The sequence below is a fragment of the Sylvia atricapilla genome, chromosome 3 (genome assembly GCF_009819655.1).
Source record: "Sylvia atricapilla isolate bSylAtr1 chromosome 3, bSylAtr1.pri, whole genome shotgun sequence".
In the NCBI taxonomy this organism is placed as follows: domain Eukaryota; kingdom Metazoa; phylum Chordata; class Aves; order Passeriformes; family Sylviidae; genus Sylvia; species Sylvia atricapilla.
This window is the reverse complement of record NC_089142.1, coordinates 70481730-70500435: the sequence shown is the minus strand read 5'-3', so window position 1 is coordinate 70500435 and position 18706 is coordinate 70481730. Positions and strand designations below refer to the sequence as shown.

Sequence of the window (18706 nt, the reverse complement as noted above, 5' to 3'; positions counted from 1 at the left end):
TAGACTGGGACATTGGGCAGTGATCAACAAGATGCAGTGTTAGATCCTGCACCTAGGATGGAGTAATGCTGAACACAAGTGTAAATTGTGAGATGAGTGGCTGGTAAGCAGCCCTGCAGAAAGGGACCTAGCGTGCTGCTCACCAGCAGGTTCAATATGAGTCTGCTGTGAGTGCCAACAGCCAAGAGGGAAAATTCCATCTGGGGTGCACCAAAAACAGCAACATGAGCTGGTAAGAGGTGATTATCCTGCTGTACTCAGCAATGGTGCAACCTTGAGTGCTGTGTGCTTTGGGCCAATTTTAAAAGGATGTGAAAGACCCCGAAGGCATCCAGAGGAGAGCAACAAAGCTGGTGAAATGGTTGCAAGGAATGTCCTGGAAGGAGCAGTAAGGATTTTGGGCTTGTGTAGAGGACAAGGATTTTGGAGAGGACAAGGCTGAGGGGCAACTTCATTGCTCCCTACAGGTTTCTGACGAGTGGAAACTGGAGAAGGTGGTGCTGGTCTCCTGTCCCATTGAATGACAGGATGTATGGGAATGGCTCTAAACTGCATTAGGCAGGGGCATTCCTTTTGAAAAGGTGGTCAAACACAGGAACAGGCTTCTTAGAGAGGTGGTTGATGCCTCAAGCCTGTCAGTGTGTGGAAGAGGCATTTGGGCAATGCTCTTAACAACTTGTTTTGACTTCTGGTCAGCCCTGAAGTGATCAGGCAGTGGCACTGGATGGTCATTGTAGATCACTTCTCCTTAGTTAGAATAGAACAGGCTAATTCAATCACTCTCATCATGCTAACTATAGTAATGCCACTTATGATTGAGGAAGCATATTCCAGAGGTTTTCTGAAAGCTGCAAAATGTGAGCAAATACTACCTTCCCTGATTTTCAGGAGGCGGTACTGGGTAATGAGACAGAATCTTGAAATCTTTCTAGATTCTGATCAACAGAAGCAAAGCAATGCAGCAGCAATGCATTCAGAAGGGCACTGTCCGCACAGCTCTTGCACTTCTTGGAATGTCCTCAAACTGAATGAGCTTCCTAGAGCACAGCAAATACTCCAGTCCCCACAACTGGGGAACATGCAACACAAAATAAGAAAGAGGAACTGCTGCAAGTATTAGTGTGGTATTTCACTGTCATTTACATGCTTCATGTGAGGGGCATTATTTGGGACAGGACTGGTTTGAGGGCAACAGTGGACAATTTCCAGGAAAGAGAAGATCACTTCCAAAAAGTCACAGACAGGGGATAGACATTAATTTTTTTAGGTTTTAGAAACAAACAGAAAAATAGGAGCAAAGCCCTCCTCTACCTGCCACTGACAGACAAAGCTAGGGAGCCCTTCACCAAAATGGGCATGTGGCAGCACAACCTGTTTAATCAGGTATTTTAGATATTAGGGCTCATTTTTGTTTTACTAGGCAAGCCCACCAAATTTTGACATGCAAAACAGATTTAATCTTGGTGAAATGACTCCACTCAACATTCTTGTTTAGAATAATTTAAATAATGAAGTAGAATTCCTTTTATATTTTACATCTCATTTGTTCAACAATCTTTTTTTCCTTCACTGACAAAAATTTCAGTGAAAGATCTTCCTTTCCCAAAGTCTGCTAAAAAAGTCACTTTTCTATGTCCATATTTCTCATTAATATGTTTCAGATACATATTCACATCCTACCAACACAGAAGTGATGCATCTCATATTTCTATAAAAATATAAAGACTTTCAACAACCAATAATTTCACAAACACTTCCATTGACTAAAACAGTAGTTTTGACTGCAAAGCATTTTGATGGGAAAATTTTAAAAAGATCTAATGGGTTTCGATTTTTTTTTTTTTGTTTGTGGGTGCATACATGTAAGAGGAGAAAGACAGAAGGCTATTTTATATAAAGAAATGTGCACGTGCTCAGTTCTACAGAAAAGCCTACAGGGACAAATCAAAAATACTTTATAGGATTTAGGAAACTGCCTATGGTAGCTACACAACTGAGTTAGCTATCTGCTTTGGCATATAACAGGACTGAGACAATCAATTTATGCAAGAGATTCTCTAAATCTTGTTAAGAGTATGACTGCAATCTTTCAAGCTCAAATGCCTTTCTAAGCCCAAGCTAGATCCTGAGCTATACAGGTGTTTTATGAGGTACTCAGAGACAAGCTCTCCTGATCCCTCTATAGAGCCATTTACTAAATGTAAAACCTTGCCTAAGGTTTTTCTAGAACCTTTGAATGCGCCTGACAAAGATCTCTTGGATCTCTGAATTTTAATACCCTGCAGTTGCCAGTAGTTGTTTGTATCAGGTCACTAACAGCAAAGTATAACACGCTTTGGAATGGACTTGATTTTCTTCTCACCACCACTCCAGTGAGGAGGTTGTTCCAAAATTTCACCATCCCAGATCCATGTAACCCTGTGTAAACAGCAGCTAAAGGCCACCAGCTTTCAGTGAACCAGAACTGGAAAGGCTAAAGCTCCAGCTGACAGGAAAATTAGAGTCTCATCTTGTAACAGGCACCAGTACTCAACGTGCAGCAACAATAAATGCCAGCCCCTCCTCAAGAGCAGCAAGTGAATACATTGGCGTTCAGGAGGAGTTTGGAACAAAAGCTTAAGGCATCTCTAGGTACTGTGTTTTCTGAGCTCACTGGATGCTATTTTAAGGCAGTAATTTAAAATGCTACAGGCTAGAGATGACAAAGCCACAAAGTCTCACCAAACAGTAACAAACTCTGCACATGGGATAGGAAAGAAGTCTGGAACCTCCTCAGCAACCACAGCTAACATAAGGCATTAGCGGCTACCCATGGATCCATGAAGAGAACTTAATTCACTGTGCAGATCTGAGGCTCGTGATGGTTTGTTTCTCACTCTAAAAAAATCTCATCTGCATTTTCATTCATGGGCATGGCATAGATCATTCTTTAATCCCTCTGCTGTTCTGCATCCTTACATTAACATCAGGAGATGTTATTCTCTCTAAATTTAATGCAATCACATGAATTATGAAACAGTACATGGAGTATCTCTTCCCGCCTTCTCATTGTCCTATTTCTGAGATGCTTAGTAGGTCAAGCAAGCCTTTACAAATACCTATAGTGCTAAAAAGCTATAATGTAGAAATTGCTAGTCTTCTTATTTTAATATTCTGCTAATCTGCTAATTTTAATATGACAACACCTGCACACTTAAAACCCTTAGTGGAAAAACTTCCTAAATTTAAATTTTATTTCTATTGGAGTTTGTATAGTGCACCAAAAGTTAGCAAGAGACTATCCCTCATAAAGTCCTAGGAAAGAAAAGAAAGATAGGAACACAGCTATTGTTACTTTGTTCCACTGCTGCATGACTTACACAATACAATACAGAGAATAAAACCTGTAATAGTACAGTGAGAACCTGAAATTCAGACCTTGTTTCTGCACAAAAAAATGTTCTGTTTAAACAATACCTTGTGTTTAATACTATAAAAAAATATGGGCTGGATAGGTTCATAATGAAGTTTTGATTTGTTTGCCCCCCACTTTAAACAAACATACACATTACCATTGTCTGATAAAGTGCAAAATATTTGATTAGAATTCACATAATTATATCTAGACAGATGCCAGTTGAGCTGACAAATTTTATTATTTTACTCATAAGATCCCCTAACTTTTTACTGAGGTTGGACTATTTCTCAAATGCATTGAAAGTATTACCATACAACGGATAAGTTGCTGTTTATTACCTTTTTCTATTTTTTATGCAGACAAGTATTTCCTATGAATGCACTATAACTAAAACCACCATAACTTCACCCCTTAATAATTGGCATGGAAAAGAAATTGTGAATTTTCTGAAATCTATCTAGTGAAGAGTGTAGCATACATACATAAAAAATATCAAGTTCAACCTGTATTTCTTGCCTCTAAACTGACAAAAATAATTGTTCCCTGCCAAAGGCAACTGATCCAGCAGCAGACCTGAAGTTTTCAACATGTCATTTTTGAAATGTTTGGGAAGAGAAGGTATCCTCAAAAATATTCAAAGAGCCTAATAAGAAACATAAGCAACTAGCATCCAAGTGTCAAAGAAAGGATGAGGCATTATGGCCACTGAAATATCTTCCAAGATCCTCAAATCAAAAATGCTGACACTGTGACAGGTGAAGTAGTAAGGTTGCAGTTGTGGGATGATGCTCCCCGAAAAGTACTATAACAAGGACAGACTCTTGTAAAGAACTGGTTCTCTGCAAGATGGTTGGCACCATCAGAGTTCAATTTCTTAGATGTATCCAATTAACAAAAAAAAACAACACACCAATCAGCAAGGATCCTTACATCCTGCATTCACTTAAAGATTTGACCACTCCTTTCAGGACACAAGCACAGAAACTGTGACCATATTGTAACAAAGGGAAAACACCTGTGCCATTTGATGAACTAATAATACTTTTAAAAAGTAAATCTTCAGTAGCATATTTAAGAAAATAGAACAATCAATCCCCAATCTCCAAGGGAAAAAAAAATAAAATCCCAATTGAGCTGCTAGTGTGGAACTTCTGTTCTCTTCTGTCTGTTTCTAAAGGAGCGCAAAGAAAAGGTTTGTGTGATGTCACAGGCTTCAACATCAGCAAGATAGCCCACATGAATTTTTTTACTGCACATGTTAACCTAAAGAAAAACCACTTTTCTATATAGCAGTGATAAATTCAAATAGCTTTAAAATAACTAAACCTAATACAAAGTCTCGAAATCACAGATGTCTTTTTCTTTTTCATAAATCAGCTACAACAGCAAACGACTAATACCTGTGTTTCCCTGAACAGCCAGTTGTTTCACAGTATACAACTGATAATAGAGGAGAAAGCCTTGTTTTACTGATTGAGACTTACATGTATTGGTGAAGCAGGATCAGGCTGAACACTCTAAAACAAAACAGAAAATATATATTTGTTTACAGGATTTTTTCTTTGTAGACGTTAGAAGAGAATTCAGCAATTGGCCATGAACTTGAGTCCTACCTTGAGAAGAGAATACTGGCAGCTGGCCATTACGAGACAGAACAACAGAACCCAAATGTCTTTACAGAAGCCTTGGTTCAGAGTCAGGAATCCAAGAAGTGAAACAAGAACTACTAGAAGGACAGCAAATACATTTTCCTTTATATCTTCTGTCCTATGTGAATAAAAGTGTTGAAGAAGTACAAATATTTATAGATTCATTAGAGTAAAGCAGGTGCATTTGAAGCTGGTATGAATTGTCAGTGCTGCAGCTATCAGAGTTCATTGGATCCCATAACTACATTTTCATGTTCAACAGTATTTCATCCCCATGCCAAAAACTTTATCCAAAATGACAGCTAAAATGTATAGGGGAAAAAAGCCATATGCACTGAAGTCTAATATCCCTTCCTATCTCACTTCCCAATTAGGATTCCACAATGAAGATGATTTGAACATAAAAAAGTTTATGCTTATAAAACCATAAACAAACACAAAAAAGCATAAAAAAACCCCCAGCACATGAACAATTGCAAATAAAATCAAACATCTAAAAGCTTTTAAATGAGGAAATAAGGCATTCCAAAAATGAAAAATATACATCTGACAACAAAGAACTGGATGAAAGACCAAATTTGTCATCTGATGTTTTATTTATCTGTTCTGTTAGAACATGGAAGCTGAGATAAAAAAAGTGTTAATATTCAGGATGTAACAAAACAGCTTATCAGCAGAAAATAGTCGCATGCAATTGAATCACAGAGATAAGACACCACAGATAAGTAAATATCTGCTCTGGACTTAAAGCTCCCTGACATGTAGCCTGATTTTGCATCAGGTAAAACTGTCATCTGAAATTTCTGCTGTGGAGCCCATGTTAACCCATATGGCACAGCACCCACAACAGAAGCAGAGACTGATAAACTTGAACTGGAACAGAGGCAGCAGCTCAAAAATCTTCACCTGAATACCAGTCTATAAATAATTTTATTTTTTTAAAGAGTACTTGGTTTACAATATCCTGGGACCCTTCTACTTCTGATTTTCTCATCAGAAATCATCAGATCTATAACATCTGTGAATCAAATTACAGACTAGTCTAAAAGCCTGGTACTCACAACAATCAAAGTCTCTACCAAAGGGTAGCAAGAATCACGAAATCAGCCCTGATCTTCAACTTAAAGCAAAACCACATCTATTTACTCAGCCTGAATTCTCCTTCTCCAGTGGTCAGCATTGCTTTACAGACATGTGGAGCCACCCACTGCCACACTACATAGAGCAGCTTTAAAATAAAAGCTTACCTGTCCAACAATGCCAACAAGGTAAGACGATCATACCAGACTTTAATCCACTTGCCAGGGAATATAACAAATCTATAAAACTGCCTGTTCAGCCTCCGTTGTGCTGAAGAACATGAGGAATCCTCAGGGTCCTGGCTGGGCTGCTATAAAAAAAAAAAACCAAAACAGAAATACACAAAACTCTCTCACACTCACACACAGCTGCCAGCAAAACAGGTGTTGAAAAGGCCAAATTTACATGAAGTATCAGATTTTTTAATTTTTTTTTTCTTACTACTGAAAGGTGTAGTGGGAGCATATTAGCATATTTATTTTCTTAATTTTTCATTAGGAACAAAAATATCACACTGACTTAATTGTTGCAGATGAACAGAAGCTATGTTAATTATGTAGCTCAATAGTGACAATATGCTTTAAAAAGTAATACTAAATACTAATTTAAAAAGAAATTATTTTTCAGTCCAGATCCAATACTTGTCTAAGGTTTCTTTCTGAAGATTTTCCCATGTATCAGGCTAATAACAGTGCAACACAAAAAAAATTACAGGACAAATCCTTCTTTCTAAATACAATAAATAAATAAATAAATAGGCCTTATGGCCTAGAGGTGTGACTTAATCAACTTTTCTTCCAGAACACAGCTTTGTTTATCTTTCCTGAGATGCTTTGAATACCACATCAGGTGTGCCTCCTCAAGAGCAGCAAGAGGAGGAAAAAGAATTGCAAACAAGCACAAATAGCATAAACAGCACTAATTTAAGAGGTTCTAATCTTATCATCATAATCATAAATCCGCCCTTTTGAATATTGCTTTTCCCAGATTCTAAGGCTTTTTCCAGCTCCTCTCTACAACTCTCCTCCAACTATCTGCAGACCATCAGCCAAGCCTGCAAAGCTAGACAACCTTTGAAAAAAATCTCTGCAAAGCAGTGATTTCTTTCCAAGGTATAACATTACTGATGTTATGGAGGGGGGAAATCACTTATTTTCTTTCAAGAAGAATTTGAGATTTTAAATCACTAAAGTCCAGTGGTTTTCAACCTCCTCCTAGGCACCCATTTCCCCATCCCCCCTTAAGATAATTAATCAACAAATATACTTATTCTATATAAGTAACTCTACTTATATGGGACTCCACGCAATGCCTGCAGTAGAGTTATTTATGTTAGATTAACTTTCCTAGTCAGGGAAGGGGATTTCTATGCTAAGTAACTGATCATCCAATTATAACTGCTAACAAAGCACAGTTTCTTAAGCAATTTGTCCACCTGCACAAGGAATTGAAATTTTTTTCTCAGAATATTGGAATAATTTCTAATCTTTGCTTTCCAGGAAAAGGAATTTTACACAGAGTTTACACAAGGCAATGTATTCCTGTGCATCAGTTGGGAAACAACTCATTGATATCCTCAGTCTGCTGGCAAACATGAGGTGAAACAGGCTAGCATAAGGTCTGGATAAAGAAATTAAAGTTTAGGCATTTTATCTCATGCCTCAAATTGACTAAAAGTGTACAGCTATGCAGGGCCAGGGAGCTCAACTGCTAGTAGTACAAGACAATCCCTCATATTTCTGAGCATTAAGATGTGCAAGGGGATGCTGGGCTATTTGGCATTCTTTCCTTTATTAACAATTCTGAGTAATTTAAAAGCCATGAGAACAACTGCAATTCTTTCACTATGCTGACTTTAAAATCTGAAAGTAGTTTATGCAGTAAAAAATTTAATATTTTTATTACTAGTTTAAAAAGTAACTTAAACATGTGGTTGGGGCATTTTTAAAGAAAAAAAAAACCATGTTTTAAAACATTACAGTTGCTAATACTGGCATAGTTCTGTTTCTCTTGGGTCCTATTACCCAACAGAAAGTAAAGCGAAGCTCAGTCTGCTGCAGTCATTAACTTGACACATCTAATGTAGATTGCTCACCATAACTAGATAAAAAAAAAAATCAAAAGAGTGGCAGAGAGTTCACTAAAAGCACCTGAGGATCTGATCATTGAGTCCCCAGAACAGCCGAACACACCTTTAGCTGAGTGCATAAGTAAACATTTTGGCTCCTGAGGAACTGTAACCTTTGGATGAAATCCTCTGTGTGAGTCTCACAGTGCTTGGGCAAGAGTCAGGTTTTTGAGCTGGATTTGGGAAACTCTCTAACTAGCCCTGAGCAAGTCACTCAAGTCTACCTGTTTTCCTATCAACAAAGGCTTATAAAATTCACTTCATAGATTTATATGGTGTCAGCAACAGCCTGAAATCAATGACAATGCTTTTCCTGACTTATGTAGGCTCAGAATTTCATGTTTAAGGAAAAAAAAATCAGAAACTAGGACATTCTGAAATTACTGCCTGGCCTGGCTACAAATTTGCTATTTGACCTTGAGGAGCAATCTTCCTGAAAGAGAAAGAAGTGGCAATTGTTCTCTAATTTACAGGCAGTTTATAAGACTATAAATATCTGCAAAACAACTGAGCCTTTAGATGGAAGACACCGTCCTAATTTGAAAGACACTATTTAGGACAATTTACTGATTTTTGGCTTAAAATAATTCCTTTATACAAGTTTCTTCTAGCCTAGCGTTTCTGTGTGAAATCTAAGATGAAGTCAATTAACTGACATTTTACTGTTATTCATAAATACCAAACTAGAATTTGTCATGGCAGAGAGAAAGTCAAGCGTATTATAAAAGGAATTGTAAAAACAGATTATAGCCCTAAATCAGAAACCCCAAACAGTGTAAAGTTCATGTCCACATAAGAGCATGCAAACTGAAGTCTGAGGGCCTTTTTCTTTTACTAGCTGCATTGAGGAGGTGGCTTCAACATTCCATAGCAAACATTCAGAGGTCTGGTTGCCCAATTTGGAAAAGTGAAACCAGACATGAGGTTTTATGACAGCAATGAATCTGGAATAAACACTTCATACTATTAAAATCTGGTGGTGTGTCTAAAATCCTAACAGCTGTGTCCTCTTCCAACTGAAATATGACTGAAGATAGAAGATGAACTTTTTCAGTGATGGAGTCTTCAAGTACCCCCCCTAGGACACTACTCATTGTCACTAGAAAACAGCAGAGTCGCATCCATCAACATAAAACACATGTCCCACATGAGCAATACCAGGAAAAGCTGTATAGCAAAATCAACAAAACCATCTAAGGAACAAGCCTGCAGCATTTGTCTATTGAGCAGTTCACCAAGATGCTGGAAACTCAGATATTACAAAGTACCCGTGGATTTTCTGAAAGGGTCCTTCTGGCCACCATCAGTAGGAGCTGCTGCTGAAGTGCGCTGGCTGCTTGATCACCAGAGGATGGTTCTTGACTCTCTGAAGTGGTAGTACTGGAGGAGCTGAACTGTATTTCACTGCACGCAGAGGACAGGAAAGAAGGAGATTGTTTTAAGCAGCAATATTTTCCTAACAATTCTGAAACATTATAGAAGAAAACCTGTAATTACACTACTGGTTGGCTCACAGGACTTGGGAACCTTTCACCTTCAATATGTGAAATCCAGCAGAGATCCACAAAGCAGTTAACACCCAAATTCAGATACACTTGATTTACTATATCCACCACAGAGAAACAGATACTTCTGTATCACAGCTTTTCTCATTCTGAGATGAACACCCTCAAGGAATCACACTTCAGAAGTGCCTTTTCCTGTCCATTGACAATTTAAGTTTAGAGAGGCACATCTACAGAGCAAAACTGCAAAGCAGATACTGCAGAGATCCCAGAATAGCTTCCAACAAGCTAAGGTACCAAGCTAGTCTGTTTTCACCTGCACTGAATTTGGGGTGTACTGATTCACCCTGCTGAGAATGCAGGCTACAAGAACTTCCTTCTGCCCTAGCAAGATAACAATACCTGAGCTAATTCACATAATACTAGTTCACATATTCCCCATACTGAGTGTAAACTCACCCTGAGATGGCCCTGAGCAAGATACTATTTATTGTTTTTCCTCACATTTACTGTTCTGTGTTGTAGGTACACCACCTAAACACTTGTGAAAATCTGCACTTAGAGCAGCAGGTCCTGTTGAGGTGGCAGAAATGGCGTTACCATGACATGACTGACTGGTTTCAGAGACAACTTTATTGAAATGAAATAATTGTTACCTGGGAAGAGATCTATTTTGAATACTTCTTTCTAATTCTTTGCTACATGGGATTTATACATCAGGTGCTTGGCTCCAAGCTCATTGCCCCACTCCCTCTGGATACCTGCCTTGGGCTCTTACTACTTTTCTCTCTCCCTGAGGTGAAAGCACCTAAGTGCTCATGCAAGGTCATCAATATCTGTTGTTCTTATTTTGCATAAAGACAAGCAGGAAGAAACTAGAGCAATCTGCTTACAGTCAGCCAGGAAGCATATGGCAGTGCAAAGATTAAAGCCCTCCTCTTGCATACCCTAAAAGAAGGGCTGAAGTGTCACACCAACAGGTTGAAATGCACACACACTCTCCTCGCCTCCGGGATTTGCTAGCTCTGCCTGGACCAACAGGAACACAATCAGCCTCGAGATGTCAGCGGAGAGCCATCCTGCCTCTGGTTTCTGAGCTAGGTAGTTGATGTTTTCAAAGCCTTGATTGCTATCAGGCTTCAATTCCAGACTATCCAGACCATTCACCATCTGCCACTCCAGCAGAGCTCTCAGATGAACAGAAATGAGAGCACTCATGCTCCTGACCCTAATGGCTTCCTCTGCACTCCACACTCCTCCTGCTACAGACAGTACCATGATCCACTCCACAGAATCAGGAAAGCTACCATGTTCCCTTTTGAACAGTACCAGCAAACAAGAACGTGGTCCAACACAACCCACTTGATGTCCCAGCCACAAGGCAGCCCTCTGTAAGAATCATCTCCTTTGTCAGCAGTTATTAACAAAACAGTACAGAAGGGATGGGCACTCATCCAAGATCCTGGATCACAACCAGAAGATTTAAGCAGGAAGAAAGTGGAGGAAGCCTTGAGGAATGTCTCCCAGGAGTAAGATTCCCACAGATATGAACTACAGAGCAACCTTGTCGAGTCAGAAGGAAGGCAAAGGAACTTTTGTTTGTTTCCTCAGGATAAGCTGTCCCATTCCTTGTCATTGTGGGTGCAATCCTGAGTCTCCCTGTTCACAGCAGGAAAAACGCACATTTAGCCCAGGCTATGCAGGAACACTAGCCTGGGAATTCCTGCCCAAAAGGTGACTCAACAAAAGAGAAGGGGAATAAAACAATGGTTGCTCATGCCTTCCTAAACGAAGAGTAAATCTTCACTAAATTTCTGCATCTTTAGCTGTCTTTCTAGAAAAGCCAAAAGTATTTTGAGATTGGACCACATTTTTAATCCCACATTCACCAAAAATGGAAATGGCAGAAGGACAGATGGATGGAACAGAATACCAGGGGAGTCCATCAGTTGTCAGAAATCAAAAATCTTTTACTAATAAGACTTCTTCCAAGAATAAATTTAGGAGATCAAATCATCTTCAGCCAGGCTTGAAGTTAACCAAAAAGCCAAGAGCACCCATAGTCTGTTTTGTGTTTACATTAAAAATCCATAGCTCTGCCTTTCAGCACGTGGCAGAGGAGACCACAGGCAGCCAGGACACTGACTGTGGGGAAGAGTCAGAAACTTTATAAGCCTGAAAAAGCAATTAGGGCAGAGAAGTTGGGAAGGCAGAGCTAGCAAAGCAACAATTCCAAAATCAGAACCTGTCATCTGGCAGTCATCAGCCTCATCTCTCTGTATCCTCTTATTCTCTCCTCATCTTCAATTTACTTCAGCTCCTGTTTGCTGTTTTTGTCTTCCTTATCCCTATTTTCCACACAACCTCCTTCTGACATTCACTTGCTACCCCCAAAGATGAATTGCTTGCACAGCTACTTAGAAACTGTACATCTCATCTGATGACATTGCTATCACACTGACAACAAACACCAGTAAGAAACGAGATGATGGTGTTTGTGTTTTTGTAAGCCTATAAACTAGATTCTATAAATTTATTACCATATATAAATAGGAGCAAACACTCTCTAATCATAAAATCATTATAATGGAGCTGATCGCAGTATAACATGAAATCTTGCTAAATAGAAAATCTGTTCATTTGCAGAATCAAATTAATATTATCAAGATCTATCACAGTAAACTGCACTACTAATGTAAGCAAAGGTATAATTGAACTAAATTTTGAATAATAAATTATTAACTAAAAATATCTTTGATAAACACATAACCTACGCAGATCAAATTCAAAAGCAACATAGCACCCTCTACTGATAATTGGATATAAACCCAGGATTTTTTTCCTGGCTCATAATCCCATTTTGTAAGAACATTCAGTAAGCATAAGGTAGTGGAGCAATCATATAACACATAGAATGCTTCAGTATAACCACACATTGCTGGAAAAATCTTCCTTCTCCCTCTCTATTTAGCCTGTTGCCTTACACCACCAACAACTTGGCCTGAGCGTTTCAAACATAACCCAGTCTAAGTCATTCCCTTTGTTAGGATTAGCTAGCCTTGGCTCTGAACCCCTCAACAGATAAGTTCATTATACAGGCACACCACATACAATCCCCTGTTAATAAAGCTGTTTTGCAGGTCTTGGTTAAATTTCATTTTAACCTGCATATTGGAGAAAGGAGGGGTCCTCACATGCTTAAAGCCAGAAAGATCCCACTGGACTGCCTGGGGAGATCTTTCTGTCTAGGTCACTACAGAGTTTACAGTGTATAATAAATATCCGTAACAATAATGAATAATATAGCTGAAAGCTAAATTGCTTTCAGTAATGCTCCCTACAATACTGCCCTTAGGTGACGGTAAGCGACTACGGCAGTGAAGAGCCAGAAGGCATCTCAGAGTTGAAAACGTCTCCTCCTACACATCCAAAAAGCAATCACTTCTGGGGTACTGGTCTGCAGTGTATCCTAAAGCACTGAACTGAGACCTGAGCGATGTGGTTGTACAAGACCCAGCCAGTGCTGACAACACAGCAGGAACTCAACACACCCATACCCTTGTGCTTTCAAAACAGTCAGTTTGTGGCTCAAATATACCTGCCTGAACTGACGTCGCTCATTAGGTCCCCATTAGAAAGCTGCCAGCACCAATCTGAGCAGAGTATGGCACAGTTCAAGACTGACCCTAAAGTTGCAGATGTTGCTTCTTTTAAGAAAATTATGGCTTACAGTTCCCAAATAACCAAATAACAAGACTTACACTAAAAAGCAACTCAGAACATGTAAGAAAATTGAAATATGCCAGAGATAGCTGCATTAGCAGTGCATAATTATGTGACAAATCCAATCACAGGAAACAGAAAAAACTCAGAAGAAGCTCCCTTCACTTTTTTGGTAAGACGTTAGCAGTTTCATAAAGTGCAAAATTAATTCAGAATCTGCATCTTAACCTTCTTCAGTGCTTACATCTGATAGCAGCTCAAGCTAAAGATGAAATATCTTTTAAATCTTGTTCATATTTTGCTAGTTGTACAGATGTGTATTTATACACATTTTACTACAAGATTTGGGGACAATTTTTGGCATTTGTTTTAGCTAGCAAAAATAACACCCCTAACAACAATAAGGCAGAATATTCGAGTTTAGAGAATATGAAAACTGGATGCAATGATATACAGCCAAAATAGGCAGGAAAAAAGATGAGATCACTGTTGCAGTGTTGCAACAGACTGCGTAACAAGCAGTGGTACATATTAAGTCAGCTACTCCAGATGGACAGAAAGGCCTTGAAGAGCACATTCCCAAAGGCACTGTAGTCAATATGAAGGCAGGAAGTAGTGAATGCCTTCTTACACAAATGTTAAGAATAGGGTCCATTCAGTACACTCTTCCTTCCCAATATTCAGATACTTTTTTGCTTTGCTAATAAGCATGTAAACTGATAATTTGCAAGCTTATTACATTTCAAAGCAAAGATAAATATACTAGAAACTTTAAAAACAAACAGTATGTGTTAGCTAATAAACTAGAGGATGAGCTTTGAGAAGATGCAGCCTTATTTGAATTAGTGTATTAGTAGTTTCCACAGTTGTGTTATCTCCAAAACACTTAAAAACATTCCTTTTAGCTCTCCTTATGGAAGGAAGGACAGGGGATGGAAGAAAAGCCAGTTCCAACACATGAATAACTCCACAAGCTCCTAGTCCTGAACAGGATTTTGCTGCCATCATGTGGCAGCATGGTCCCCTCTTACCTCTGAGTCTCATTCTGCTGAAAACACTCATGTCCCTGCCCAGTGTTCAGCAAAAGAAGGGCTAAAAATCCCTGCACAAATAAAGGAAAGGATTTTAACTGGCCAGGCTTAACACAAAGGTTTCCTCCTGCCCCTTGCAAGCCAACAAGAAAATGCTACTGGGTTTGTAAAGAGTACTTCTCAAAAAAATCCATGTCTTCATTACAACACAACATTCCCATTTTCAGTGCACACTCCCTGCTCATTTCTGTGTTCAAGCAGCTCTGTGCCCTGGGGAGCTCATCTGAAGCCACTGAATCCCAAGGAGGACTCTGTAATATTTGTCATATGCATTTCAAAACACACTCAGCTGCAAAACTGCACAATCTGACAAGTAACATTAAGAAATCTTAAAGATTCAGCAGCTTATTACAAGAGCAGCAGGGGATTGTGTTATTTGGGTCACCTTGCTGAGAAATACAAAGATGTTTTAGTGACATACTTTTTGGTCACATTCTAAAACAACATTTTGAAACACACACACACACACACACACACAAGAATCTATTCTCTCCTATGAGAAATAACCTCAAAGATTCAGGAAAATGTTCAGCAGTGAATATACTAAATATTAGTGGATTTATGAACGAGGTACACAGTACTACTAAGGCATTCAGATAGACTTTCATACAGTATAACACGTTCAAGCAGCTTATTCTGGGATGAGAATGTAAATCAAATAAGTTTGCTCATTGATCTGACATTCTCTCTTTTGCCCAGGGCCACAAACACCAGCAACTCTGCAGCTGTACAGACAGGTATCTGAAATTATTTTTTTAGTACTTGCTAGCCACTAGTTCACTGCAAATACTTCTTTAAACTTTTGGCCCTGATGATACCAAAAATAAAATTATTAAAAAAAAAATCTAAGCATTTGTTTTTAATGGAGGTCTCTATCTGTATGGCAAAACATTTTAGATATAATATAGGATTTTAGAAGCCTGGTTTCAGTGTCAGAGGCTCATCTGAAAAAAGTGAGGAGTTCAGAGGATCAACTGCTCAGATAGAACATGCAAAGTACAATATGAATGCATGATTCTACTGGTATGGTTGAACCACGTGTAGTAATGAAACATACATGAATATAATTTCATCCTACAAACAGTGATCTTATTTTAATAACTTTAAAGGTAAATTAAAAGTTACACAACCAAGAAATCAGGATAAGGCTCAAACCAGATTTTTTTTAAGGTATAGAGCAACTTGGATTTTATATATAATTGACTGCAAATGAAAGCTCAAGTATCACACAGCAAGGCAAATCTGCACCTAAGATAAAGGTGCTTTTTGCTACAACCTGGGTAATCCTTCTTTCTGTTTGTACTGGTTCTGGTTGGAGTAGAGTTAATTTTCTAAATAGTAGCTGGTATGGAGCTATATTTTGAACTTGTGTTGGAAATAGTGTTGATAACACAGGGATGTTTTAGTTGTTTCTCAGCAGCCCTTACACAGAGCCTCAGAGGCTTTTTCTGCTTCTCACAGCACCCCATCAGGGACGAGGGTGGGAGGGCAGAAGCCGCTGAGAGGAGACAAAGCCAGGACAGCTGACCCCGAGTGACCAGAGAGACACTCCCTTCAATATGGCACTCAGCATATAAATCCAGGTGAAGAAGGAGGAAAGGAGGATGTTTGGAGTGATGGCATTTGCCTCTCCAAGTCACCAAGACTCAGTGCAAGCAGGTGTTCTGTTCAGTCACCTCCAGGAAAGTCAGGCTCCATCACGTCTTGGTGACTCACTTCAGAAGAGATTCAAATGGTCTTTTTGTACTAATTTCTAACATAATCCCTGAGCTGGGAATAGAGTTTATACTTTTGTAAAAGCCTGTCACAAAGCAATTTATGGCTAGAGGTGAACTTGGCAGAGTAATGGGAGCATCAAATTTAGATGCAATTAGCTCAGCAGGGAAGCCATTCCACTGGGAATGCTGGCAAGAGTAGTGGCTGGCAAGCCAACAGACAAAAGTGGGGTCAGGGTAATCACACTGACAATAATTGTTGACCTGATTAGTCCTGCCAATGTTTAAATAATTTACCAAACTCAGTGACAAGAATCATCCACCAAAGTAGGGATTATGAAGGAAAAGGAATTATCTACTTTTGGTGATAATTATAACATAAAAACCTACTCAAGATTAACCTTGGCTAGGTCCTCAAATATTTCAAAAGCTAGACTGCTAGACAAGTGAGAGACAGATTGGTGAGAACCAAGTACAGAGACAATCTGAAAAAATTCTAATTCTCAGTAACTTTTAATAGAAATAAGGGATAATTTTGAAAATTATTAAGAAGAAAGTATTTTTACTACATTTAAGACACTCTGAAAATTTCCCAGGACAAGGACTACAGGTACAGGTAATATTAGGACAACTACTATAGTTCAAAAAGCCAACAATAAACTGAAAAACCAAAACCAACCAAAAACAGAAAGTAGAAAATTATGAAATATATATTCATATTGATAAACTGGACAATACTCCAAAGATCATCTCACAACACTACAGAACCAAAAAGAGGTGATGGACCACTGATATTTGACAAGACAAAGTCTAATTCCCTTTAACAGTATTGCCTGCAGTGTCAAGGAGTCTCTGAAGGAAGAAATCAGAGACTCCTTCAGATTTGGACATCTGCTTTCTCTGGCACATTGCAATCCATTGTTGTTTATCCAGCCTATTCTAAGCAAATGAAAAGCAGGAAGCACACAAAAACAAAGGAGAAAAATAAAACTGCAACACATCCTCACTTCTGTGACAGTGACATTGTTAAGACTTCCAATTATTTGTGAAAAATTAATTTCAGATGCTATGCCAAGAAGATAAAGTGTTTATGGGCCATAGGATTACTGCTTTAATTTCAGTTGCGAATACTCTGATGTGGATTACTTAAGCCTACAAATGGAGAAGCCAATTGTAGGACTCCATAGACAGAAATAGAAAGTTAAAATTTGAATTGAAGATCATAAAATGTTAGTTAGTCTGCCTCAAGGCTTTCTCTAAGAAGTTTTTTTGAGTAATATTTAAACATCATCTTCATTTTTGCATAACATTCTTAAAAGATAATTACCTATGGCAAATTCATAAGGCAATTACCTTACTCTTGACAAATCAGGCACAGTTCATTCTTTCTTCAGTCACAATTCCTTCCGTTTTCACAACTGCAGTGTTACCCAGAAGCACCACAGCTCCTAGACACCAGTGACAGGTCTGCTGCCTCTCCCAACAACACCCACAAAGCAAGAGGCCTCTTGTCATCCTTGGTCCTGCGCCAATTCTCCTCATAAAGAAGCACATCACGACACAGTCCATTCAAATCCATGTCTTTACTCCACTTGCTCAACTGAGTATGACATTTTCCCCTTAGGAGCAGCTTAATCTTAACGGTATAAAGCAAGCATGATTGGTGATAAGTGTTTAAAGAGCTCACATTCGTCTACTGCAAACTTTTGTATTGTTCTGTATTATTCTAAATTCTGAAATCTGGGCTCCATGAGACCAAAAATTTACTCCCTCCTATGAAAGGAGGATGACACCTCTTTTGGCTAGGCATTAATTTTCTTCTGCACTTCTTGACTCATGAAATCTAACTTGGATGGCTCATTAATGAATTCAGACACCAGACCTAATGGTATTGGTTGTTTCTGCATCATTTCAATTGCTCATGAAGATGTACTGTCAAAATCATTGTCTTCTTCTTAGTTAACTTTTTCATGGGCTGGTAGGTAAGTCATGTTCATCTCAGAGGTGCTTTCCATGTCTCTTTTCCAATATCCCTCCATAACAGCAGTATCTCCTGTTGGTATGGACTACTCTTACAATGAACATCTCCACCTGAGAGGGCCCAACCTCAAGGGAGTAATTTTTGTCAAGGATCCTCTACAGACAGACACACAGAAAAGATTAAGTGAAGCACTCCCTGATTACACCTTGTGCTTTATTTTATCCTATTGGCCTTTTTCTTAACTAACAACTTTTCCTTCACTGATCATTTGGTTTATCTTTAGAAAAAAGAAAGTAACCTGACACAACCGATGAGCAAGCCTGCAGGTGGGGACAGGGGAGAGGGAAAGATGCATCATTCCTGTACTGTCCATAAAGCAGGTTTGCTCCTCCATTTCCTACATGCTCTAAGTGCTCCATATTGTCTAAATACAAAAC

At 38.8% G+C, this 18706-nt stretch overlaps 1 protein-coding gene across 1 annotated transcript in view; it reads right to left on the bottom strand.

Moving 5' to 3' along the window:
* The window catches only part of LOC136359803 (pecanex-like protein 2), a 147906-nt gene that overhangs the window by 106814 nt on the left and 22386 nt on the right, over positions 1–18706 (bottom strand). Inside the window, exons 9-12 of the mRNA XM_066316744.1 lie at positions 9523–9658; positions 6294–6436; positions 5011–5164; positions 4882–4914 (exon numbers count right to left, since the gene is read on the bottom strand). Coding sequence (XP_066172841.1) covers positions 4882–4914; positions 5011–5164; positions 6294–6436; positions 9523–9658 — 466 coding nt within the window. The remainder of the gene's footprint in view (positions 1–4881; positions 4915–5010; positions 5165–6293; positions 6437–9522; positions 9659–18706) is intronic.